The following is a 20,125-nucleotide window of genomic DNA, read 5'->3' as shown; positions in this document are numbered from 1 at the left end:
TGCACGTCATCAGTTATAGTAGAACATTTTGGTCTATTTTTTCATCGGCATTCTATATTTTCATTTTATACTAAAAAAAGATCAGGAACAATTCAGGAATTGGAGAGTAAACGCTAAGTTCTTTTGTAAACACTCCACTACCCAATTTTATGCTTTTCGTCTTTGGCCAGTATTGTCATCCCTCGAGCGAAAATTGAGGGCCGTTCTTGACTTGCCACAAGCGTGGGTGATCTTCCATTAATCTACATCATCAAACGGTTTTTCAGAGTTCGCCAAGAACTGCTTCCACTCCCTCGAATGGAGGAGTGCCACACAGCATCCAATTCCTAGCCACAAATAAAGATTATAATAACGTATAACCAGCAAAACAAAAATAAAATTAAAAAAGATATTGATTGAAGGGCTTTTTTAATTTTTTGGAGTGAATCTGTCTTTCTCTAAATAGGCTGATTTCGGGACGTTCAGTTAATCATTCTTGGTGTTTTTCAGGAAACCTTATCATATCAGATGCTACATGAGGTTCTACAAATCCCTGTTTAAGTTAGAAAATAATTAAATTTTATTTAGAAATTGTTGCGTGTAGCAATGTTATTCTTTTTGATACATCCTCATAACATCGCATACCTACAAGAAAAGTGGCACAAGAAAAATTATAAAAACCGAATCATTTAGTTTTTTTGAGTATTGGGGTGCATGATGTTACAGGAAAAATGATATAACTGTAGGTGCTAGGCAGCACTATGTGTCACTTTTGAATTGACGGGAACGTATTGTCACTATTCACGAAAAATTATAAAAACCGAATCATTTAGTTTTTTTTATTATTCGGGTGCATGATGTTAAAGGAAAAATGATATAACTGTAGGTGCTAGGCAGCACTATGTGTCACTTTTGAATTGACGGGAACGTATTGTCACTCGGTGTAAGTATTGAGTACATTGATTCATATTTACGCTCGTTTGCTAGGTTTGTGTGTTGTCTGTTGCTATCACAAAAAAATTAATACCCCTATAATCATTCATTGACCACCATTATTGTTACAGCAAACAAACTAAATTAACACACTCACCAATACAAAGAAACAATCGTCGCAACCTAATTATTCCATTAGCTCAAGTTAAATTTAAATAAAATATCTTCTTGTGTTATTGAGTATTTTATCACTATTTTGGTCATAACGTGAGTTTTCATAACAGGGATTGACCATCCCCATCCATTTGAAAGACATTAATTACTCAGGGGTTTATCCCCATCGTTCGCCCTCGTTGGGATTACCCCGTGAAAGCATCAAGGGGTTGTCTGTTTCTTTAATAAAGTGGCCGATCCAAGGGTGCCCAGTCCTGAATTACAATCCTAGTGCGGCTTATCCCAAGGCCGCCAACCCCGGCCAACCGTACAAAGACAAGGTAATACAAATGTACCTATCAATATATAAAGATTATCGTGGATTAACCGGGATAATTGCATGTATCACTTTTGAATTTCCGGGAACTCAGTGTCACCATTCACGAAAATTGGCATATCTCAGTTCTTTGTCGAGCCATCAGTGCGAGTATTTATCAGGAAAAGTGGCACATATCGAGTTACGTCGGTTTTTTTTCACGTTTAGTGAAAGATTTTTTGCTGTACCGGGGCCACATTTTCACAATGTGAAAAACAATTGTTAAATCAATACTACAAATATGTTTTTCGTAATGTGAAATTAGTTTAGGTCCTGATGATAACCTTAAAATAGGTCAAGGCCTTAGTAGAAACAACTAAATTTGCATTTTTCTTCAAAATCAAACCTTGATCTAGAGTACTGTTAGCGAATTAGTTTAGTGTCATTGCTTTTATTTTAATACTATTTTTAATTATAATATTGGTTTTCATAATTTTTAAAAAATGTCGTATTCTAACTTTTACATTATTTTACAGTTGCAACCGTTTTTATTACATTCTGTTTTAATTACATTATTTTAATAATCAATATAACTTTTATTTCAATAATTAATTTGATATTTTATATAACTAATTAGGCCTGATTTCAGGAAGAAAGCACATTTGGCTCAAAAATAATTTGAATCTAGAAAATAATCTAATAATGATCTCAAAAATAATATCTAAAGATAATCAAAAATAATAAAACTTTCTTCATGGATATTTATGCTCGATTCTTAGGTTTGTGTGTTGTCAGTTACTATCACAAAAAGATTAAATGTCTAGATTAAAGCTCTTTTAGAGAAGGGTGGAACTATATTTCAATAACCCAATAGTCATTCATTGACCACCATTATTGTTAGATCAAACAAACTAAATTAAATTACTGAAAGCCAATATATGCAAGAAAAGTATTCAACTCAAAAAGCGGTTATTTTTTAGGGGTAGTACAGCTGAATTTTTAAAGTTTTGCGTTTTCGCTTAAGTCTTGGACAAACAAATGACAGTATTGATGGATCAGGTCAGTTTTTATTGACGTTTTTATAATGGCGTGAACTTAATATGTAAAGCAAAAAATTAAACTTACATTTGCCTCTCCTGTAAAATTATCTTTTGTTGATTTATGTCACTTTTCTTGTGGGTGTGCGATATGTGTATATCGTAAATTCAAGCAGATTTTATAATATATGGTATGAACATATATATTTTGATTTATATATTTAATTAGGTATCTTATTATAAAAGCCAGTACGTATTACTATATTTAATGTAAGAACTTTACCCTTGGGTCTGGATATGCTTGTTTCATTTTAACATGATGTTTCTTAGTACATGGCCGACTTACTTGCCGTTATCCTACTACCATTTATACAATTTATAGTTTCACCTGTGTTGTTATTCGTAAAATTTATACAAACATTTGTTTGCTAAGTTTAATTAGAATTTTTTTCATTATCTTTGAATGGAATCAGGTCTTAACAAGTGTACGTTCTTGATGAAGGAAAATGTTCTATGATAAATTTTTCGTTTGGCTAGATTAAAGCTCTTTTAGAGAAGGCTGGAACTATATTTCAATGATAAGAGAGTAATCAATTTATAAACAAAAAGGAATTTTCTTTTAGATGATAGTTGTCTAATAAGAAAGCAAAATCTGATCTTGTTTAAGGAAAAGTTTACGTTTCAACCTAATACAAAATCAAACTTCAGGAGTAGATTGTGTAACAACAATATAGTCATAAGTTCTTCATCAACCCTTTTCAAAATTAAGCTACAAGCTTTGGAAGAACAAACATCATAATGATGTAATCGATATTTGAAAGGTAATCTTACTGAAGCGTTATGCAAATTTATCTTGAGAAGTACAAGTTATATTTGGTTATAAGGAGTTTGAAAATAATCACACCAACTTTCCCGGCAATATAATTTGGTTCTTGATAATTGCCTAAGTTTCCAGTTGATTCGGAGGCTTGCCCACTTCATCCTCCTCTGTTTTATTTATCGCCTTACATTGCTCACAAATCTCTTTAATGGACTATGGGGCCATCGGCCGAGTTATTTCCGTCTTATTTTCGACTTTTACGGATGTGAGAAAATTACTGCCGTGGAGATGGCTGGAAAAAATTAATTGGGCTTACCAGTGAAAAATTGACGACGTGGAAATAAGCGCGACGAGCAGGGCCACGCACGGCCTCTTGCTACCAGAAGCGTCTTGCCGCTGGATGGCTGCAATGTTGTCTCCATCTGTAAAACAATGACAAAAATAAATTTGCATTAACCAACTAAACATTTAAAAGAATTGAGTTATTAATTAATTCATAATTTATGATATTAAAATAAAATCCTTCCGGTTTCTCTTTCTCGAGCAAGTTTAATTTCCTTTTCAGAATAATTACGTTTACAAAGCCAATTTAAACACGTTGCTCACGTAATTTCCTAATCAATGTTTTAATAAAATTAAATGGAAGCACGATAAGATTGTTTGCATATTTTGAACTGAAAGAAAAAACGTTTACTGAAAAATGAACGACCCTTCCTCATATTAATTTATTTGCTTTTATTATAAGAAAGGATCGCTGCAACACACATTTACAGTCTAATTCAAGTAAAACATATAAAAATTATAAATAATATCAGATGAATGTATTAATAACAATACAGTAATGTAACTCTTGAGAAAAAGGAGGGCTTAACGCTCAGCTACCCATTGGATGCCGCTGATGATGTAACTACCGTACAATTAAAAACAATAAATTATCAATAAAAACTCCATGGATTGTTACAGGATTCGAACCGAGAATCGCTAGCGTGGGATAGACGGAAGCCCAATCCACTCCGTAAGTACATCTTTTGAGTTTATTTTTATTACATTTCTTTAAATTTCATTTATTTATATATTTTGGCGGAGGGGTTTTAGTTAAAAGTGCCTTGCATTGACTAGAAATATCTTGATTTCACCCATTTACCTTTTTCATATTTTATTACTAATTATTCATATTTCCTTTCACTCATTTTCTCACCCGCATCTCACTATTTCAAAAATTTTATAAATGTACAAAAAATTGTTTAACCATGTTCTTTCATGTACGTTTGTACTTAATCGAGTAAATGGATTTAGAACGAAGAATAACATCAGATTTTGTTATTTGACATCAACCCTCTATGCTCTGTCGTTTGCTCTGTCTCTCTCGCTCTCACTCACCCTCTCTTTCTTTCTCTCTCTATATCTATATATCTATTTTTTGGCTATTTATCTGTCCATCTATTTCTCATTCCTTTTCTTTCTATCTATCTCTGTATACAAAAGGCAGATTTTATATATTGACATGTTCCTATACTTCGTTTTCTAGTTGGTGTATTTAGATATTTGGTAGCGGATTTTTCACTCTGTCTCCCTCCCTCCCACTTTTTCACTCTCTCTCTCTCTCTTTCTCTCTCTCTCTCTCTCTCTCTCTGTTTCTCTTTCTCTTTCTCTCTATCTATCTACCCCCCTATATATCTATCTATTTAACTGTTTTTCTCTTTCTCTTTCCATCTATCTATCTCCCTCTCTATTTATCCGCCTGACTTGTTTTCTCTTTCTCTATTATTTTTCATGCTGTATTACGTTTCTATATCTGTCTGTGTATTGGTTGACATGGAGAAGAAAAAAAAAAGTAGTAAGCGTACTTACACTCAGCATTTTTGCTGTTTCATAAAATAAACTTTCCCCATGTTCCTTTACGTTGTTTTGTATTTGGTATAATTTTATGGTAGAAAATACATTGAATGACAGAGCGAATTTACCGGCTAATTAACATCAACCCATGATCATTTTTTTTTCTCATCTCTTATTTTCAAACACATACTTTCTCCCTTTCTTTTCCTTACTCTCTCTCTCTCTCTCTCTCTCTCTTTCTCTCTCTCTCTCTCTCTCTCTCTCTTTCTCTCTCTCTCCCTTTTTTCTCTCTCCCTATAATTGTAATTGTGCAGTTAATACAAACTATCCAATTAACATTATTGTAATTAATCAATGATATAACAGGTTCTCATTAATTTTTAGCACATGTTAAGTCAATATGCAATAATAAAGATAAACGAAGAGTAAGAAAATGAAAAAGGCCTTTGGGGGAAAATAGCCGTTTTAAATTTATTGTTCTAGTATTACAACAAAATCCTGAATAAACGTACAAATCTACCCACTGAAAAATTTAGAACATAAGTACAACTCATAATGGGCCATAATATCCGTAAAAAGCCTAGTTATGAAGAACGCGATGAAATTTACCTTCGGTATGCGTTATCATTTTTGTCGATTTTGTTTATTCTGCAACACCGTCGCACGCAATACAGTCATGCAATAAATTTGCTGGCAATTGATTCTATCCAAATGACGATATGGGAAAAAAGAACAAAAAACAAACCAATCGTGTGTTTGCTCGCGTGACGATAAAACGACTTTAGAACTTTAGAAAGATATATTTTTCCCCTTTTGAATATTTTTTTTACGTCAGTGGTAGTAGGTATCGTTAGGGCGTCATTGTGTGTTTGGTCACGTACGCTGGTCAGGGTTCGATCCTTTGCTTTGCCTACAGAAATTTTCTGAGCAAAGGCCTAAACCGTACGTGTACCGGTGCGTCCCCCGATGGATAAATTTCATAGGTAGAAAAGAAAAACAATTCTCACAACTTAATTCAACATCTATTATATAATTATTAACATGTTCTCTAAAATCTGTAAAACACTTGTCATTTCCCAGGGAGATTATCCTGCACTGATTATCCCATACATTAAATAGTGATAAAGAACTATAAACAAATATTTGATGCACGTCAGTGTTAAGTGACTTTTGTTATCATACAAAAAAATTAAATATAAGTGATTTATAAAAATGATTACTCAAAAACTCATAAATCTGGCTTAGAAAATCTATAACATCAATTCAGACATGTATAAAATTCAGTAATGTATAAAAAAATTAAATTGGCTTTATATTTATTACTAGTTTAACAGACGAAATACTAAAAGTAAAAAAAAAGAAATATTTGTAAAGATTTATGTTTTTATAACTAGTGAAATAATGAAATAAGTGCAATTATTCCTACAATAAAGGATAAAATATGCAAAACGGAATACAGTAAAAATTGAAGTTCATTAAATTGTACATGTAATAAAATTTACGTTGGAAAAACAATACAATTTGTGAAAAACAGAATTAAACTGCATGACAACAGAATTACGAGAGAGGCTCAATATGGTTAGTATGTTTTCGAGACAAAACACAAATTTACTATTCAAATTACTCTCACAAAAACAAAACATGAACTAAAGTTAAATTTCTTAGAAACTATACACATAAACTTAACAGAAAACAACGTCAATAAAAATTATTTTGAATATTTATTAAAAACCTACATAGCGAACAAATGTGATTTATGATGTGCATACATAATAATTATTACATTTATATTTTCTATACCGAAGACTTTATACTGTAATTTTACAATTGATTGATTGTATATTGTTGTTTGTTAATTGTTTTTCTATTTTATACAATTGTTTAGGATTTACTGTTTTAATTTATACTATTTTTGTACATATATTTATGGTTTTATTTTATATGTCTAACAGTTTAAAATTTAATCTTGATTGTAAATCTTTCAGTTATATTCATCAAGCATTTGAATTGTTCACATCATATCGATGTAAATGATAGTATGGAGCCTTCCCGTTTTTTGTAACTTTCAAATACGTAAATTCTGATTTTTAACATAATAGTTTATGTAACCATCTATGGATTAAAAAAAATGTGACTTTGAAGAGGGGCCAGAGACATGGCCCGAAATGTATAAGCGAATCGAATGAACTATTTTAAAGCATAAAAAATCATTTATGTTTCAGTTAAACAGAAACCTACAATCTAGCCTTAAAAATAAATTACCACCAAACTAATAATACAGGAAAATAATTAGAATTATATATAAATTTTCTTACAATATTTGTTGCTGCAGTAAACATAAGTGTTCTCTTTATTTATATTACGAAAGAATGTTGTAAAATAAAATACATCTTCCAACCTTAGAAAACAGAATAATTTTTTTATATTTTCCAGCATACTTATCCTTGAAATTATATTTCTCGTTTGGCAAGGTTAATATAAAAAAAGCCATTCCTCTTATTATTATACACCTCTTACATATTTATTCGTTTAAAAAAAATTCTCGGCTAGGGTCTATCCTGTCTTTTGAAAAAGTTGGAGAAAAATTAAAATGGAAAACCTGGCGGAAAGTGGGCAACGGTAATTAAAAATTAATAAGTTTTAGATTTTCTTTACTTTGCTGCAGACGGGACTTTGTCGACTCGCTCGCAATATATTAAAGCTTTCCCTCTGACGCAAGTTTACCTAAGTGCATTAAATATGTACGTCATTTTTATAAACAATCCTATAGGTAAAAAAGTTGGACAAACAATAATAAATCAATAGGAAAAATTTTGGATCGCAACCAGAAATTTTTATTGCCGCGAGATGTTTAATGTAGATTTTGTTCCGTGTTTGCTGTAGACAGAGGTAGAAAGTGTGCTAGAGGGAAGGAAAGATGAGAAAAAACCTAATAATATATGACGACAATTCAGAACGATCCATATAGTTTCGGCATTGTTTGGTTTCTCACTGTTCCTATTCCAAGTACTTTATTTTTCTTATTTCATATTTTTATTTACTTGTTTTGAAATCATTAAGACACTTGTTTGTATGATTTTAAATATCCGCAATATCCGTACAGGTATATTGTAAATAATGACAAAAGTGACACTTTGAGCCCTGAAGATGATCTCAATGAAGATCGAAACGTATTTTTTTCCTGAAACCTACATCACACCAAACCGCATGTCACGATTTCCGAATAATCATCGACTAACGGTCACTAATCACCACACATTGTAAATAATGTACAGCAGTTAACAGAATTATGTTTTTAAGTTGCGAACAATAATGTGAAAATAATAACAAATTCAAAAAATAAAATAAATTCGATTTCATTTATCAAAAAAATAAAAAAATAAAAAATTATGAAACAGGTTCGAATTTTTAGAAATGACTGGACATTATTCGATCCCTAATATTTCTAAGGAAGCCTCTAGGGACCACTCTTCTCAAATATTGTTCAATCAGCTTTAGTAAACATATTTTACATGGGTAAAGAATTAATACGAATAATAATTGATACGAATTTAATTTTTTTTAGTTGCCCATTTTTTCTGAAATTTCAGTTTCTCATTAACTATGTATTATTGTCAAAATTACTTACGTATAGTTATTCTCAAATATGATTTAAATTCTAAAAGTTAATTGTTAAAATCTATTCATAACAGTCCAAAAAATTGTGCTTTTATGCGTGAAATTGTTACATTTTTTTCAATATCCGTAAGAAATTCAATATGGGTTAGAAGCGAAATAAAACAAGAAAATGACCTGGTAATACTGATGAAACTGTTGATACTCCTTACGAACTTTTGAAGCGACGAAAGGTAAATTTGATACTTTAAAAAAATACTTTCAGTGCTTGGAAAATAGTTATGAAAACACCGATAGACGCACATAACCTTAACAATTTTTTAAGCAATCAAAACCAAATAAATTATTTTAGGCTTTACTTCTGTCTCCCCTTATGGGATATGAACTGCAATTTTATTTTCTTATCCTAAAATAGCAAATCGACAGGTATATAGGGTGTATTAACTTTTACAATCCTACCATTAAATTCGGAAACGATTACCTTAGCAAAAAATGGTCTTACACAAACCCAAAGTTAATTTTGGCTAGGGATTGCGTGGTAGCTACAGAGTTAACATACCTTTCTCATCCTGCCAGGAAATGACGCTAAATTTGTTATTTTAAATAAGAATCCAATATTTTTTTGTACAATTCGAGTCTAGAGCTAATCTTGTGCCACTTTTACTGAAAAGAAAATTTTGATAAGATCTCTAGGATATGATTTCAGAATTTTGCCCGACGGGAGGTATGCTTTTTGTAACAACAAGAAAACGATTAATTTGACCAAAAAATGGTAAAAGTGGCAGAAAATAAGCTCTAGAAAAAACGGGAGGGCCATCTTGTTACACAATCAATATACACTACACAGGCCAAAAATTCCACCCATTTGTAATACAACTTGATTTGTATATATTTTTATATATTAATCAAAGTTTCACGTTTTTAACATTTAATAATTGAATCTTTGTATAAAAAAGTACAAAAAATCTTAAATTGCTAAGGAAAATGCAAAAAAGACAGACAGATAATATTTGTTTTAATTTTGTTTTAGATTTTTAATTAACATTTCAGTATCGCTTATTTCCTCCTCTTGCCTTAATTACATCTCGGCATACGTCTACCAGTCTGGAAATGTCCATTTGCTCGAGGTTAACCCATTTTTCTTGAAGAGACCTTTCAAGCTCGTGGAGTGTATCAGGAAGTGATGGATGCGCTCTTATTCGTCTTTTGAGGTTATCCCATAAATGTTCGATGGGGTTCAAGTCGGAGAACCTGCAGGCCAGTCTAAGACCCAAATGTTATGCTGTTGAAGGTACGTTTGTACTAAGCGAGCGATATGTGGACGGACATTACTGTGCATTAAAATATGATTGTCGCTGACTTCATCGAGGATAGGCAACACATGATGTTCCAAAATTTCATCCACATAGCGAGTGACCGTCAAAGATCTTCCACGAACAACAACCAACTCTGTGCGACTCCCCATCGAACTTCCCGCTCACACCATCACTGAGATCTTTGGAAAAGGTTGGCTCTGAGAAAAATTACTGGCTTCGTACCTATCATTTCGCTTTCACCACACTCTATATGTAGAGCAAATCTACACTCATCTGTAAAAAGTAAAGTAGACTAATAGTCCAAAGACCAATGGCTGTGTTCTCGAATAAATGCGAGCAGTGCAACCCTGTGTTTTCTGGTCAATTCAGATCCTCTTACAGGGCAAAAAGTTCAGTTCATACTGAGCAGTGCCTTCAGAAATTTGCACACCACGATCACGTGCGGGATCACGGCAGCTTCAAGGCATGGCGATATTTCGATGATCCTGAAATCTGGCTCAGCCGGTAAAGGCTTCGTTGAAGCAATACAGCGTATGTGGCATGCTGGCAGGCGTACTGCGCAAGATGCGTCTAGTAAATCAAGACGCTATCCGGCTTGACGTAGGGACAGGATTTAGCGCAGCAAGGCGTTTGGAAAATCAGCAACAAAATCGCAAAAAATAGCGTTACGCACCTTAAAAATAAGCCCTAAAAAACTTGCGGCACAGATGCAAAATGACGCGAAAGGCGCGATATTGATGGTGCTAAAGGCGATAGAAAAAGCACCTAAAAAGATAAGTGACCATTATTCAATTCGCTGTATAGCTGCCTGTAGCCTGGAGCTAATGAGTCGCTGAACCACAGTAAGGTGCCAGTTTCGGAAAATTCTCAGTCACAAAACGCAGAATGACCTGTGGTTCTGTTACTCTAGGGCGTCCAGAACCGGGTCTTCTATGGTAGGACCCAGTTCCTCGAAAACGTCTAACGGCGTCTCGCAAGGTTTCGTAGGGATCTCCGATGGCAATAGAATAAATGATAAAATGCCACACCACGCGCAACATCTTTAGCACGAAGTGGCATTGTTAAGTTAAAAAATTGAAATTCAAAAACCAAAGATGAAAACGAACATTTCTTGCTTCAGAATTCAAATGAAACTGAATAAACATTTTAAATTCCGTAAAAAGTAAATATTGAAAAATATTTTATCCTTGTCTTGTATTAAGGATTAAGTGTTTACCTCTAATTGATATTCTCAATTTAAAATGTAGCATAAAAAAATATTTTCTGGTAAAAACAATGAAACAAATTCAGGGCAAAATTTTCTTTTATCGATGAAAAAAAAATCAATTGAGTGGAATTTTTGCCTGTCACTGTATATGAATACATATCTCTTTACATTCACATCGAATCTTATGAAATATATAATTTATTAACAACTTATTAGCGTGTTACCCTTTGTAGCTCGTAAGAATAAAAAATCTTTCTAATATAAACTAAAATAACAAATAAACACAGTAATCAATTTTACTTACAGATTTTATCAGATTTTATTCAAAGGTATGTTTACAACAATTTATCTCGTTTCAAAAGTCGTTGGGCTACCAATCTACATCCAGGTCTTGGCGTTGATCTGATTCAAAAATGAAAAGGGCTGTTATTAAATAACAGGGCTTTGATCGAAGTAGAGTGAAAGAAACAAGAAAAAACATTAAAACGTTCCTAAAAGGAAAAATTGTAATCGGAGATAAAGGTCTTTTGATATTTCCTCGGGGAGATTTGAGCCGCCGCCTCAGCGAACATATTGGTTCTCTGTGAGCCGCTCACGGCGTGAGAGGGAGGCTGCGTGAGATTGGGCCTGAATGGACAAACGGCATCCCCCTGTAATCAGGAGGGCTCGCTCAGCACCTCCGCTCACGTTCGCGCTCCGCCCCAGGCCGCCGCCTAATCATCCCCCGATTGGGAAACACATAGGATCGGCGGGGGTGGTGGCAAATATTTTCTCGGGGGCGACATCATCTTCCTCGTGCCCGTCAAAAGGTCGATCTCTCATCGCTATCAATCTCCCCTCGTGGCCGTTTTCTTTCTTGACGTTTAATCAAAAACCGTATTCCAACAAGTCTTGCAGATATAGTCTGCCCCTGAAAGCTTATATAAAACGAGAATACAGTGCTCTTGTCATGAGATGTTTTGAATTGTATGTTTATTCGTGCTGTTTTCAACAACAGGTTGATTTTTCCATCAAGTCGTCTAGTCCGTTATCATTTATTCTGCAAATGTAGAGTAATGTAGTCGTTAAAAGGCAGAGAAAATCAAATCTGACATATACAAACATATGTTAACCTCCCACTTTTAAAATATCTTGCTCTCTCACCCCATTCTTCTTTTTGCACCCTTTCTATCATGAATACACGCGCACGCGAATACAAACAATAGAAAGAAAAATTAACAAATTAATTAAAACGACAATTAATCAATTAAAATAAACAAATAAATACGACTTCAAAACATATTAAAAATTACACACANTATATATATATATATATATATATATATGTTTTTCTGTGGAATTGCCACATTTTCTCGATGAATAAACTCTTTGTCGCACCAAATTAACTATTTCTAATTTCAAATCAACTGTTTTTCAACTTAAAACAAACATTTTTTCATTTCAGATTACCATAGAAACACATTTTATCTTCAAAATAACATCTTTTAAGGTGGCCATTCATGATCACTCCAAATGGAACCGGGCCAAGCCGTACAGCTCCATTTGGAGCGCCTGAAATTTGAGGGGCATTCACGACCACTCCACAGCCAGTCGCTCCGAACGTCAACCAGTGAATTACCTTCTCAAAATGGTTGACGATCTCTTGTGCTACTCTTCTGTTTATTTACATATTAAAAACAAAAAATCGAAGAGGAAATGGTGTAAATGGTGAAAATGGTTCAAGTGGCTCTTGAACAGAAGCCGTAATACCCACATCAATTGATGAAAGATCTTTCCCTTGAACCCGCTGATTGGAGGACCTATTTAAGGATGGATAAAACTTCTTATTTATTCATTATATTTAGTGTTCTATTGACCAAATTACTTCTTTCAATTACTTAATATTTTTTGTAAGGTTTTGGTTGAAATGAAAAAGCTAGTGCCACGAGCGGGATCTGAATCCATAGCCTTCGGCTAAATACGCCGCCTCTCTTCGATCCTCGCCCTTCGATCCTCACCGACACCAAAAATTGGCAAAAAGAGAGAAAATTCGAAAGGTTGTAGGTTGAGATGGTGCCCGAGTGGATCGAACTATCGAAGTCAGGATAGCTCAAGTGGTTAGCGCAGCGGCGTATTTAGCCGAATGTCATGGATTCCAATCCCCTCGTGAGACTATTTTTTCATTTCAACCAAAACCTTACAAAAAAAGATTAACGTCTTATTTATATTTACTCCAGCTTGTTACCCCCTTCATTAGGAAACAAAAGACAGTCATGAGAGAAATCATCACTACATGAAAGGCTGGCAACCACATTACGATTTCTCGCTACAGGGATGAACTACAAATAACTTAAGATCTGTACTACGATTTCTGATCATTGTTAGGGGTTATCAATACCGTATCTCTCGTTGCATTTGTATCTTTTGTTTTGAAAACGTCGACCAACTGGTTGAGGATCGAATTTCATTTATTTCTATCGTGGTAATATAATCATTGTCCACCATTTTCATAAACATGGTAAACTTTTATACAATTCAATCACCTCAACAATAAAATCTCGATTGGATATCATTACCAATAAAGAATAAACGTTTTTTAATTTTTGAGAATGTACGACGGAGATGTTTGCTCAGTGACAGAAAGACGGAGACTGCGCCAAAAAATCGACGGTTTTCCCATTCACTACCAGGCCAGCGCGCCAAAATCTCCACCCTGCACGCCAGGTTTTCCCATTCACGAACGCGCCATGCCGTCGTCGCGCCGTAGATATTTGGAGTGGCGCGATGGAGTTTGGACCGGTCGAATATTCGGCACAGCCAGGCACGCCAGTTCAGTTTTGCTATTGACGTGGTTTTTGGAACGGCGTCGCTCCGTTTGGACTGCTTGGAGCGATCGTGAATGGCCACCTTACCTTCAAACTTGTAAGGGTGCAAAATTGCAATACAAAAAACCCTGGTGGGGACCTTCTTCTCCGGGAGAAGGGTAAGAAAAGCGGGGAGAAGGTCATTGTGTGACTGGAGAAGTGGAGACGAGCGAGTCAACAACGGTGAGGCAAATTCTTAATTTTTTCTGTAAATTCCTGAATCCTTGTTCCTTCAGGGAGTGTGCCCGCTCGTTCTTTTAATTAAGCATGATTGTAAATAGTATTTCTTTAAATTTGATCTAAAGTTGAAATTGTTTGTTTTTCTTAAAAGGAATTTTTTTTCTACTGTTCCATGTTCTACTGAATTATATCCAACCAATCCAATATCCAACCACACATGCAAAATAAAAATGTATAATTTGACCTTATGAAATCCGATAAAAAGCTATATTTACAAAAAGTGCCGTGTGATAGAAACAGACTAAAAAAAATATCTTGTTAACAAACAAAAAAATAAAAAATTCCTTTTAAGAAAAAAACAACACAATTTCAACTTTAGATCAAATTTAAAGAAATACTATTTACAATCACGCTTAATTGAAAGTAGGAGCGGGCACACTCCCTGAAGGAACAAGGATTCAGGAATTTACAGAAAAAATCAAGGATTTGGCTCACCGTTGTCGACTCGCTCGTCTCCAGTCACACAATGCCCTTCTCCCCGCTTTTCTTATCCTTCTCCCGGGGAAGAAGGTCCCCACCAGGGTTGTTTGTATTGCAACTACTACCTTACAAACTAACCCTTTTTTATTACAAATTAACTGTTTTTCAACTTAAAAAAAAATTTCATTTGAAATTAACATAGACAGAAACACATTTTAATTTGGAAATAACATCTTTCACCTTCAAATAAACTCGTTTTAATATCAAATTAATTGTTTTTCAACTTAAAATAAAGCTTTTTCATTTGAAATTAACATAGAGAGAAACATATTTTAATTTCGAAATAACATCTTTCACCTTCAAATTAACCTTTTTTAATACAAAATTAAACGTTTTTCGACATAAAATAAAACTTTTTCATTTGAAATCAACATAGACAGAAACACATTTTAATTTCGAAATAACATCTTTTATTTTCAAATTGACCATTTTTAATATCAAGTTAACTGTTTTTCAACCTAAAATACAGCTTTTTCATTTGGAATTAATATAGACAGAAACGCATTTTAATTTGAAAATAAAATATTTTAGCTTCAGATTTACCCTTCTTAATTTTAAAATGGTGCATTTTAATTTAAAATGAAGTACTTTTAAATTTAAAAATAACCCTTTCTATAAGTACGCAGAATAAAATTCACTCCAGCATTTATCATTTCTACAAATGACTTAAGTTGAGAATTTTTGAAAATATAAAATAATTGAACTTTTAAAAACCTTATGATTGGATTAATTAAAATTACAATTAAAAATTTAAAATAAGATTTTAAATGTAATTAAGGCTCATGTTTATAAGAACTCAATTATTTTATAGTAAAAATATTCTAATGAAAAATCATGTTTTTCGTTTTAGTTTAAGTTATGTTTATTTATAATTTTAATTAATTATTAATCCATTATGTTTAGCGGCCTAATTTACCAAATTACTTCTTTCATGAATTAAGTCAAGTAATTATTCTTTTTATGTAAGGTCTTGGTTGAGATGAAAAAGTGGTTATAGCAGCGGCGTATTGAGCCGAAGGTCGTGGGTTCGTACCCCGCTCGTGATGACTAACTTTTCATCTCAACCAAGACCTTACATAAAAAAATAATTAAAATAAATAATTGTACAATTCTAATTAATTTTCATAGTCTGAAACTATTATTATTTTATATGTACATTTTTGCTTCAAATGTAGGAATTTTACTTAGTATGCTTATATTTCATAATATCGTATAGATTTTTAAGAAATAGTTTGAAGATAAAACAAGTTAATTCGAATATAAAAGGGCTAATTTGAAAACAAAAAGACTAATTTGAAAGTAAAAAATGTTAATTTGAAATCAAAAAGGTTAATTGAACAAGAAAAAGTGTTAATTGAACGGAAATAATATGTGATTAGATGATTAATTATTATCAACCAGAATACATTACGCAGCAATCATGACCCTTCGGGGGTTCCCGCCTCTTAAACAAACAATACACAACAAGGGCTTCAACACAAACGCAATCAACCAAATGTTAACAGTAGACACACAGAAAAACAAAACAGCGCAACAACTTCATACATCAAACAGACCCTGTTCGGATAACGTAAATGGTAAACATGAAAGACAATATAATAGCTATGATTGAAGCTAGCGATTAAAATAAATTAATTATTAATCTCTACAGTTCCTTTGTTTATTGAATATTGTTAAATTAATTATACCGTTAAAGACAAATCGGACACCCCTATATTGTTATTTCTACATGTATTTTTATCTTATATTAATTCCAACATACTTATTACTTACTTTAATGTAAACCAAATTAAATCAGGTCAGAAATTCAGTTTTATTAAATTTATTTAATTATAATGGTTTGAAAGAAAATTCAAAACGGCGGAAAATTATTTAGTGATAGATTAAAATTTAAGTAACAATTTATTATCTAGTTTTCATCTTAATAAACCGTATTACGTCCTCCGGCCTAACGGAGATTTTTAAGTCCTTTAGGCATCGAGTAAATAAGCGATCGGAATTCTTATTGTGAAACGGAATCCCATTTTTCAAAAAGAGCGGTTTGAAGATGTCCAATGCTTAAGTGTTCTATAACTTTCATATCAGGAGGACGTGCAAGCCAATTTCTTGAGGTAATCCCTACATCGTACAAAGTAATGGGTGACAACTCGAGCTAAATGAGGTCGGGCATTATCGTGCATGAACACGAAGTTGTCCCTAATAAACGGAGCGAATGGGACCGCCGCTTCCAGAATAACTTCTTCGACGTGCCCTAGTGCAGTCAAAGATCCAGTCTGTATGACAATCAGTTCGCTTCGGGCATGGACGTTGATTCCACCCCATACCAGAACTGACTGACTTTTAAAAGGCGTGACTCACGCATAGCACATAAACTAAGCGTTCTACACGTCTTCTCCACACATGGTCCCGGTCATTTGATTGTCACAAAAAAAAAAAAAAAAAAGAATATGGCCTCATGTTGGCCTATCTTAACCCTGTCAACTAAATAAAAGAAAGTTGTAACACTGGCTGGTTTCTCTCCCGGCTGCCTCCTGGTCTGACAGATTTGTCGTATTTGTATATAATTATCTATAAAATTTGCTCAATGTGTATTTATTTTGTGCATATAGCAATAAATAAAATAATCTTAAAAAATCTCTAATAGAATGGAAGCTATTGGGTTAACAGAAAGCTGTTACCAACATCTGTACAAAAAAAAGCCAAATGATACTTTTTAGTGACTGACTTAAAACTGCCAAAAGATTCCGATTTCTTAAGAAGGTGGCACCTGATCAGATGCGTCCCTACTTAATCTTAAAAATAAATGATTGATGATTCTACCTCAGATTAATTTTTATTAATTTTGGTTACATCATAGTATAAGTTTTGTGTTGAATGTTGAAGTTTTAATGGGTGTGCTTTTAAATGTAAGATAAATAAAGAAATATTGTATTTATTACTAAATCCATTAGATTTCGTTGTCCGATTGACCAACTAACTTCTTTCAGTTAATTAATCTTTTTGTAAGGTACTGGTAAAATAAAAAAACAATAGCGCAAGTGGTAGAGTACCGGCGTTTTTAGCCGAAAGTCGTGGGTTCGAATCCCGCTCTTGACACTGGTTTTTTTTATTTCAACCAATACCACACATGTATTTATTATTATATGAATATTGTTACTGGAGTACTGTATTTTGTTATTTTAAAGTTTTTGTTTTTATAATTTGTTGGTATTGGCACAAAACATTGCCTTAGTTGTTTTCTGATTCCTTGGTTGTGTTTCAATAAAAATGTAAATACATTACTTATTTATGTAAATATATGTATATTATTTTCATGTATTGGGCCGTTCGGGAATTTACACGCCACATCATCAGCATCTTAATTTTTTAAAGAAAAGGCATAAGTATAAAAATTATATTCATATTTTACAATATTTATCCAAAGTTTAACATTTTTATATGATTGAGTAATATGATGGTTTTGATTTTTTTAAATTTATTGTGTACACATTTGTAGATATATTATGTTACACACTATTTATGCTGTTTGTACTAATGTGTTGTGTTTAGTGACCGTTAGTCAATTATTATTCGGAGATGGTGAGATGCGGTCTGGTGTGACGTAGGTTTTAGAAAAACTTTTTCTTTAATGTGCAACGTTTCGATCTTTATTCAGATCATCTTCAAGGTTCAAAGTGTTTGTTTTATCCGTAATTGTATCATTCTTGTGGGACGTGGGCACTCTCAACACGATTTTTATAGATCTAAGATCGAAACGTTGGCACGATAAAGAAAATGTTTGTACTAATGTTAAATGTTATTATGTTTGTCTTTATGACTGCTGTAAATGTTCCAGTCGACTTTCCCTTATTTTATTAAATTTTGTTTTAAATTGGTTTTAAATTCGTGGGCATTATAAGTGTTTGTATTGTTCATTGCAATCTTAATCGTCGGTGATTATCCTGATGTCAGGATGACCAATTCCTTTGCCCAAAGGATAAAGGAAAATTTCCTTTTTTAAAACCTGATATAGCTTCTAATCTTTCTTGAAGATGTCTTGTCTCTGTGTTTTCAAAATGGTGGATTTCTGTGGCTAACGCCAATCTAAAAGTTAAACTTTTCTCGACATCTCAGAAAGTTAAACATTTTCACATTTAGTTATTTATTCTGTCATTGTTTTAGAAGATATTGACGTTTGCAATTTCTCAATAAGCAAGGTTAGGGGGCGTGGCCACAACGGTTTAGGCGTAGACACGGCGCTCATCACTGTAAGGTAAAGGTCCCGGGTTCGAATCCAGCGGTCCTGCTTTCAAACCCGACATACTTACAAATGGGCTTTTTGTCAAAACCGGCACCCCGAGGGTTCATATAACCTCTGCTGTTGCGAACCCTCGTAAAAAAATATAAAAAAATAAATAAATAAGAAAGTTATTCAGATATCGTGAGACGCGATCGGGTGTGATGTAGGTTTAAGAAAAATATTTTCTTTATCCTGCCAACGTTTCGATCTTTTATTGAGATCATCTTCAGGTCCTGGGATTTACAAACAATGTTTACATTTAACAAATACATTTAGGATGTGGAAAACTGAATTTATACAATGCAAAATATATTTTATATACAAACAAAGTATTTCTACTCACTCAAAGTGTTTGTCTTCTGTGTAATTGTGCCATCCTTGCGTGTCGTGTTGAGAGTGCCAGTGAGATTTTGCTGTTTTATGTTTATATATGTTTGGTGTTGAAGGGGTGGGGAAGGAAGTCGGTATATAAAAGACAATTTTGTGTAAGGCGTCGGCTTCTTTGAAGTGAAATAAGCCGACAAAGGGGAACAATGTGTTGGTAATAGTTCGGCCAGATTGTCCTTTCTGGATTATATAGAAAGGGGATAATTAGGAAAAGGAAAGCTAAATTGTTGGAAAATTAGACTATGTGAAATGAATTTGATGTGTGGAATGTAATGTAATGATATATGTATGTTATCTATATTGAATTTGATTAATGATATTGGCGTAGCTGCGACTGAGTTTACATGTATCTGTTCTGTAATTGATGCTGAGTTTATCTCTGTTGATATAAACCATTTCTAAGAAATTACGTTTATATTTGTTTTGTTCTGTATGTAATATTTTTGGATTTTTGAAGTCAAAATTGTGGTGGTGTTCAAAGTGGTGGGTAGCGAGTGCTGTAGGCTTTTGCTTGGGTTTTTTGCAATCATAGATATGTTGCTTTTCTCTCTTGTCCAGATATTGGGATGTAAGACCGATGTAAGTTGCCGGACAGTTTTAAAAAAAAAAAAGTGTTGATCTTGTGAACAGTTGTAGATTACGTCAGATTTATTTGTTATTGGTGTGGGATCTTTAACTTTGGAA

General features: G+C 33.2%; 1 protein-coding gene across 1 annotated transcript in view; it reads right to left on the bottom strand.

Annotated features, from left to right (window-relative positions):
- Window positions 1–229: 229 nt before the first annotated feature.
- LOC106667321 (hemicentin-2-like) overlaps window positions 230–20,125 on the bottom strand; it is a 127,157-nt gene continuing 107,261 nt past the window's right edge. Inside the window, exons 7-8 of the mRNA XM_024230036.1 lie at window positions 3,555–3,660; window positions 230–326 (exon numbers count right to left, since the gene is read on the bottom strand). Coding sequence (XP_024085804.1) covers window positions 263–326; window positions 3,555–3,660 — 170 coding nt within the window. The 3' untranslated portion in view covers window positions 230–262. The remainder of the gene's footprint in view (window positions 327–3,554; window positions 3,661–20,125) is intronic.

The sequence above is a fragment of the Cimex lectularius genome, unplaced genomic scaffold (genome assembly GCF_000648675.2).
Source record: "Cimex lectularius strain Harlan isolate CLEC.00 unplaced genomic scaffold, Clec_2.1 scaffold392, whole genome shotgun sequence".
In the NCBI taxonomy this organism is placed as follows: domain Eukaryota; kingdom Metazoa; phylum Arthropoda; class Insecta; order Hemiptera; family Cimicidae; genus Cimex; species Cimex lectularius.
This window is presented reverse-complemented; position numbering and strand designations above follow the sequence as displayed.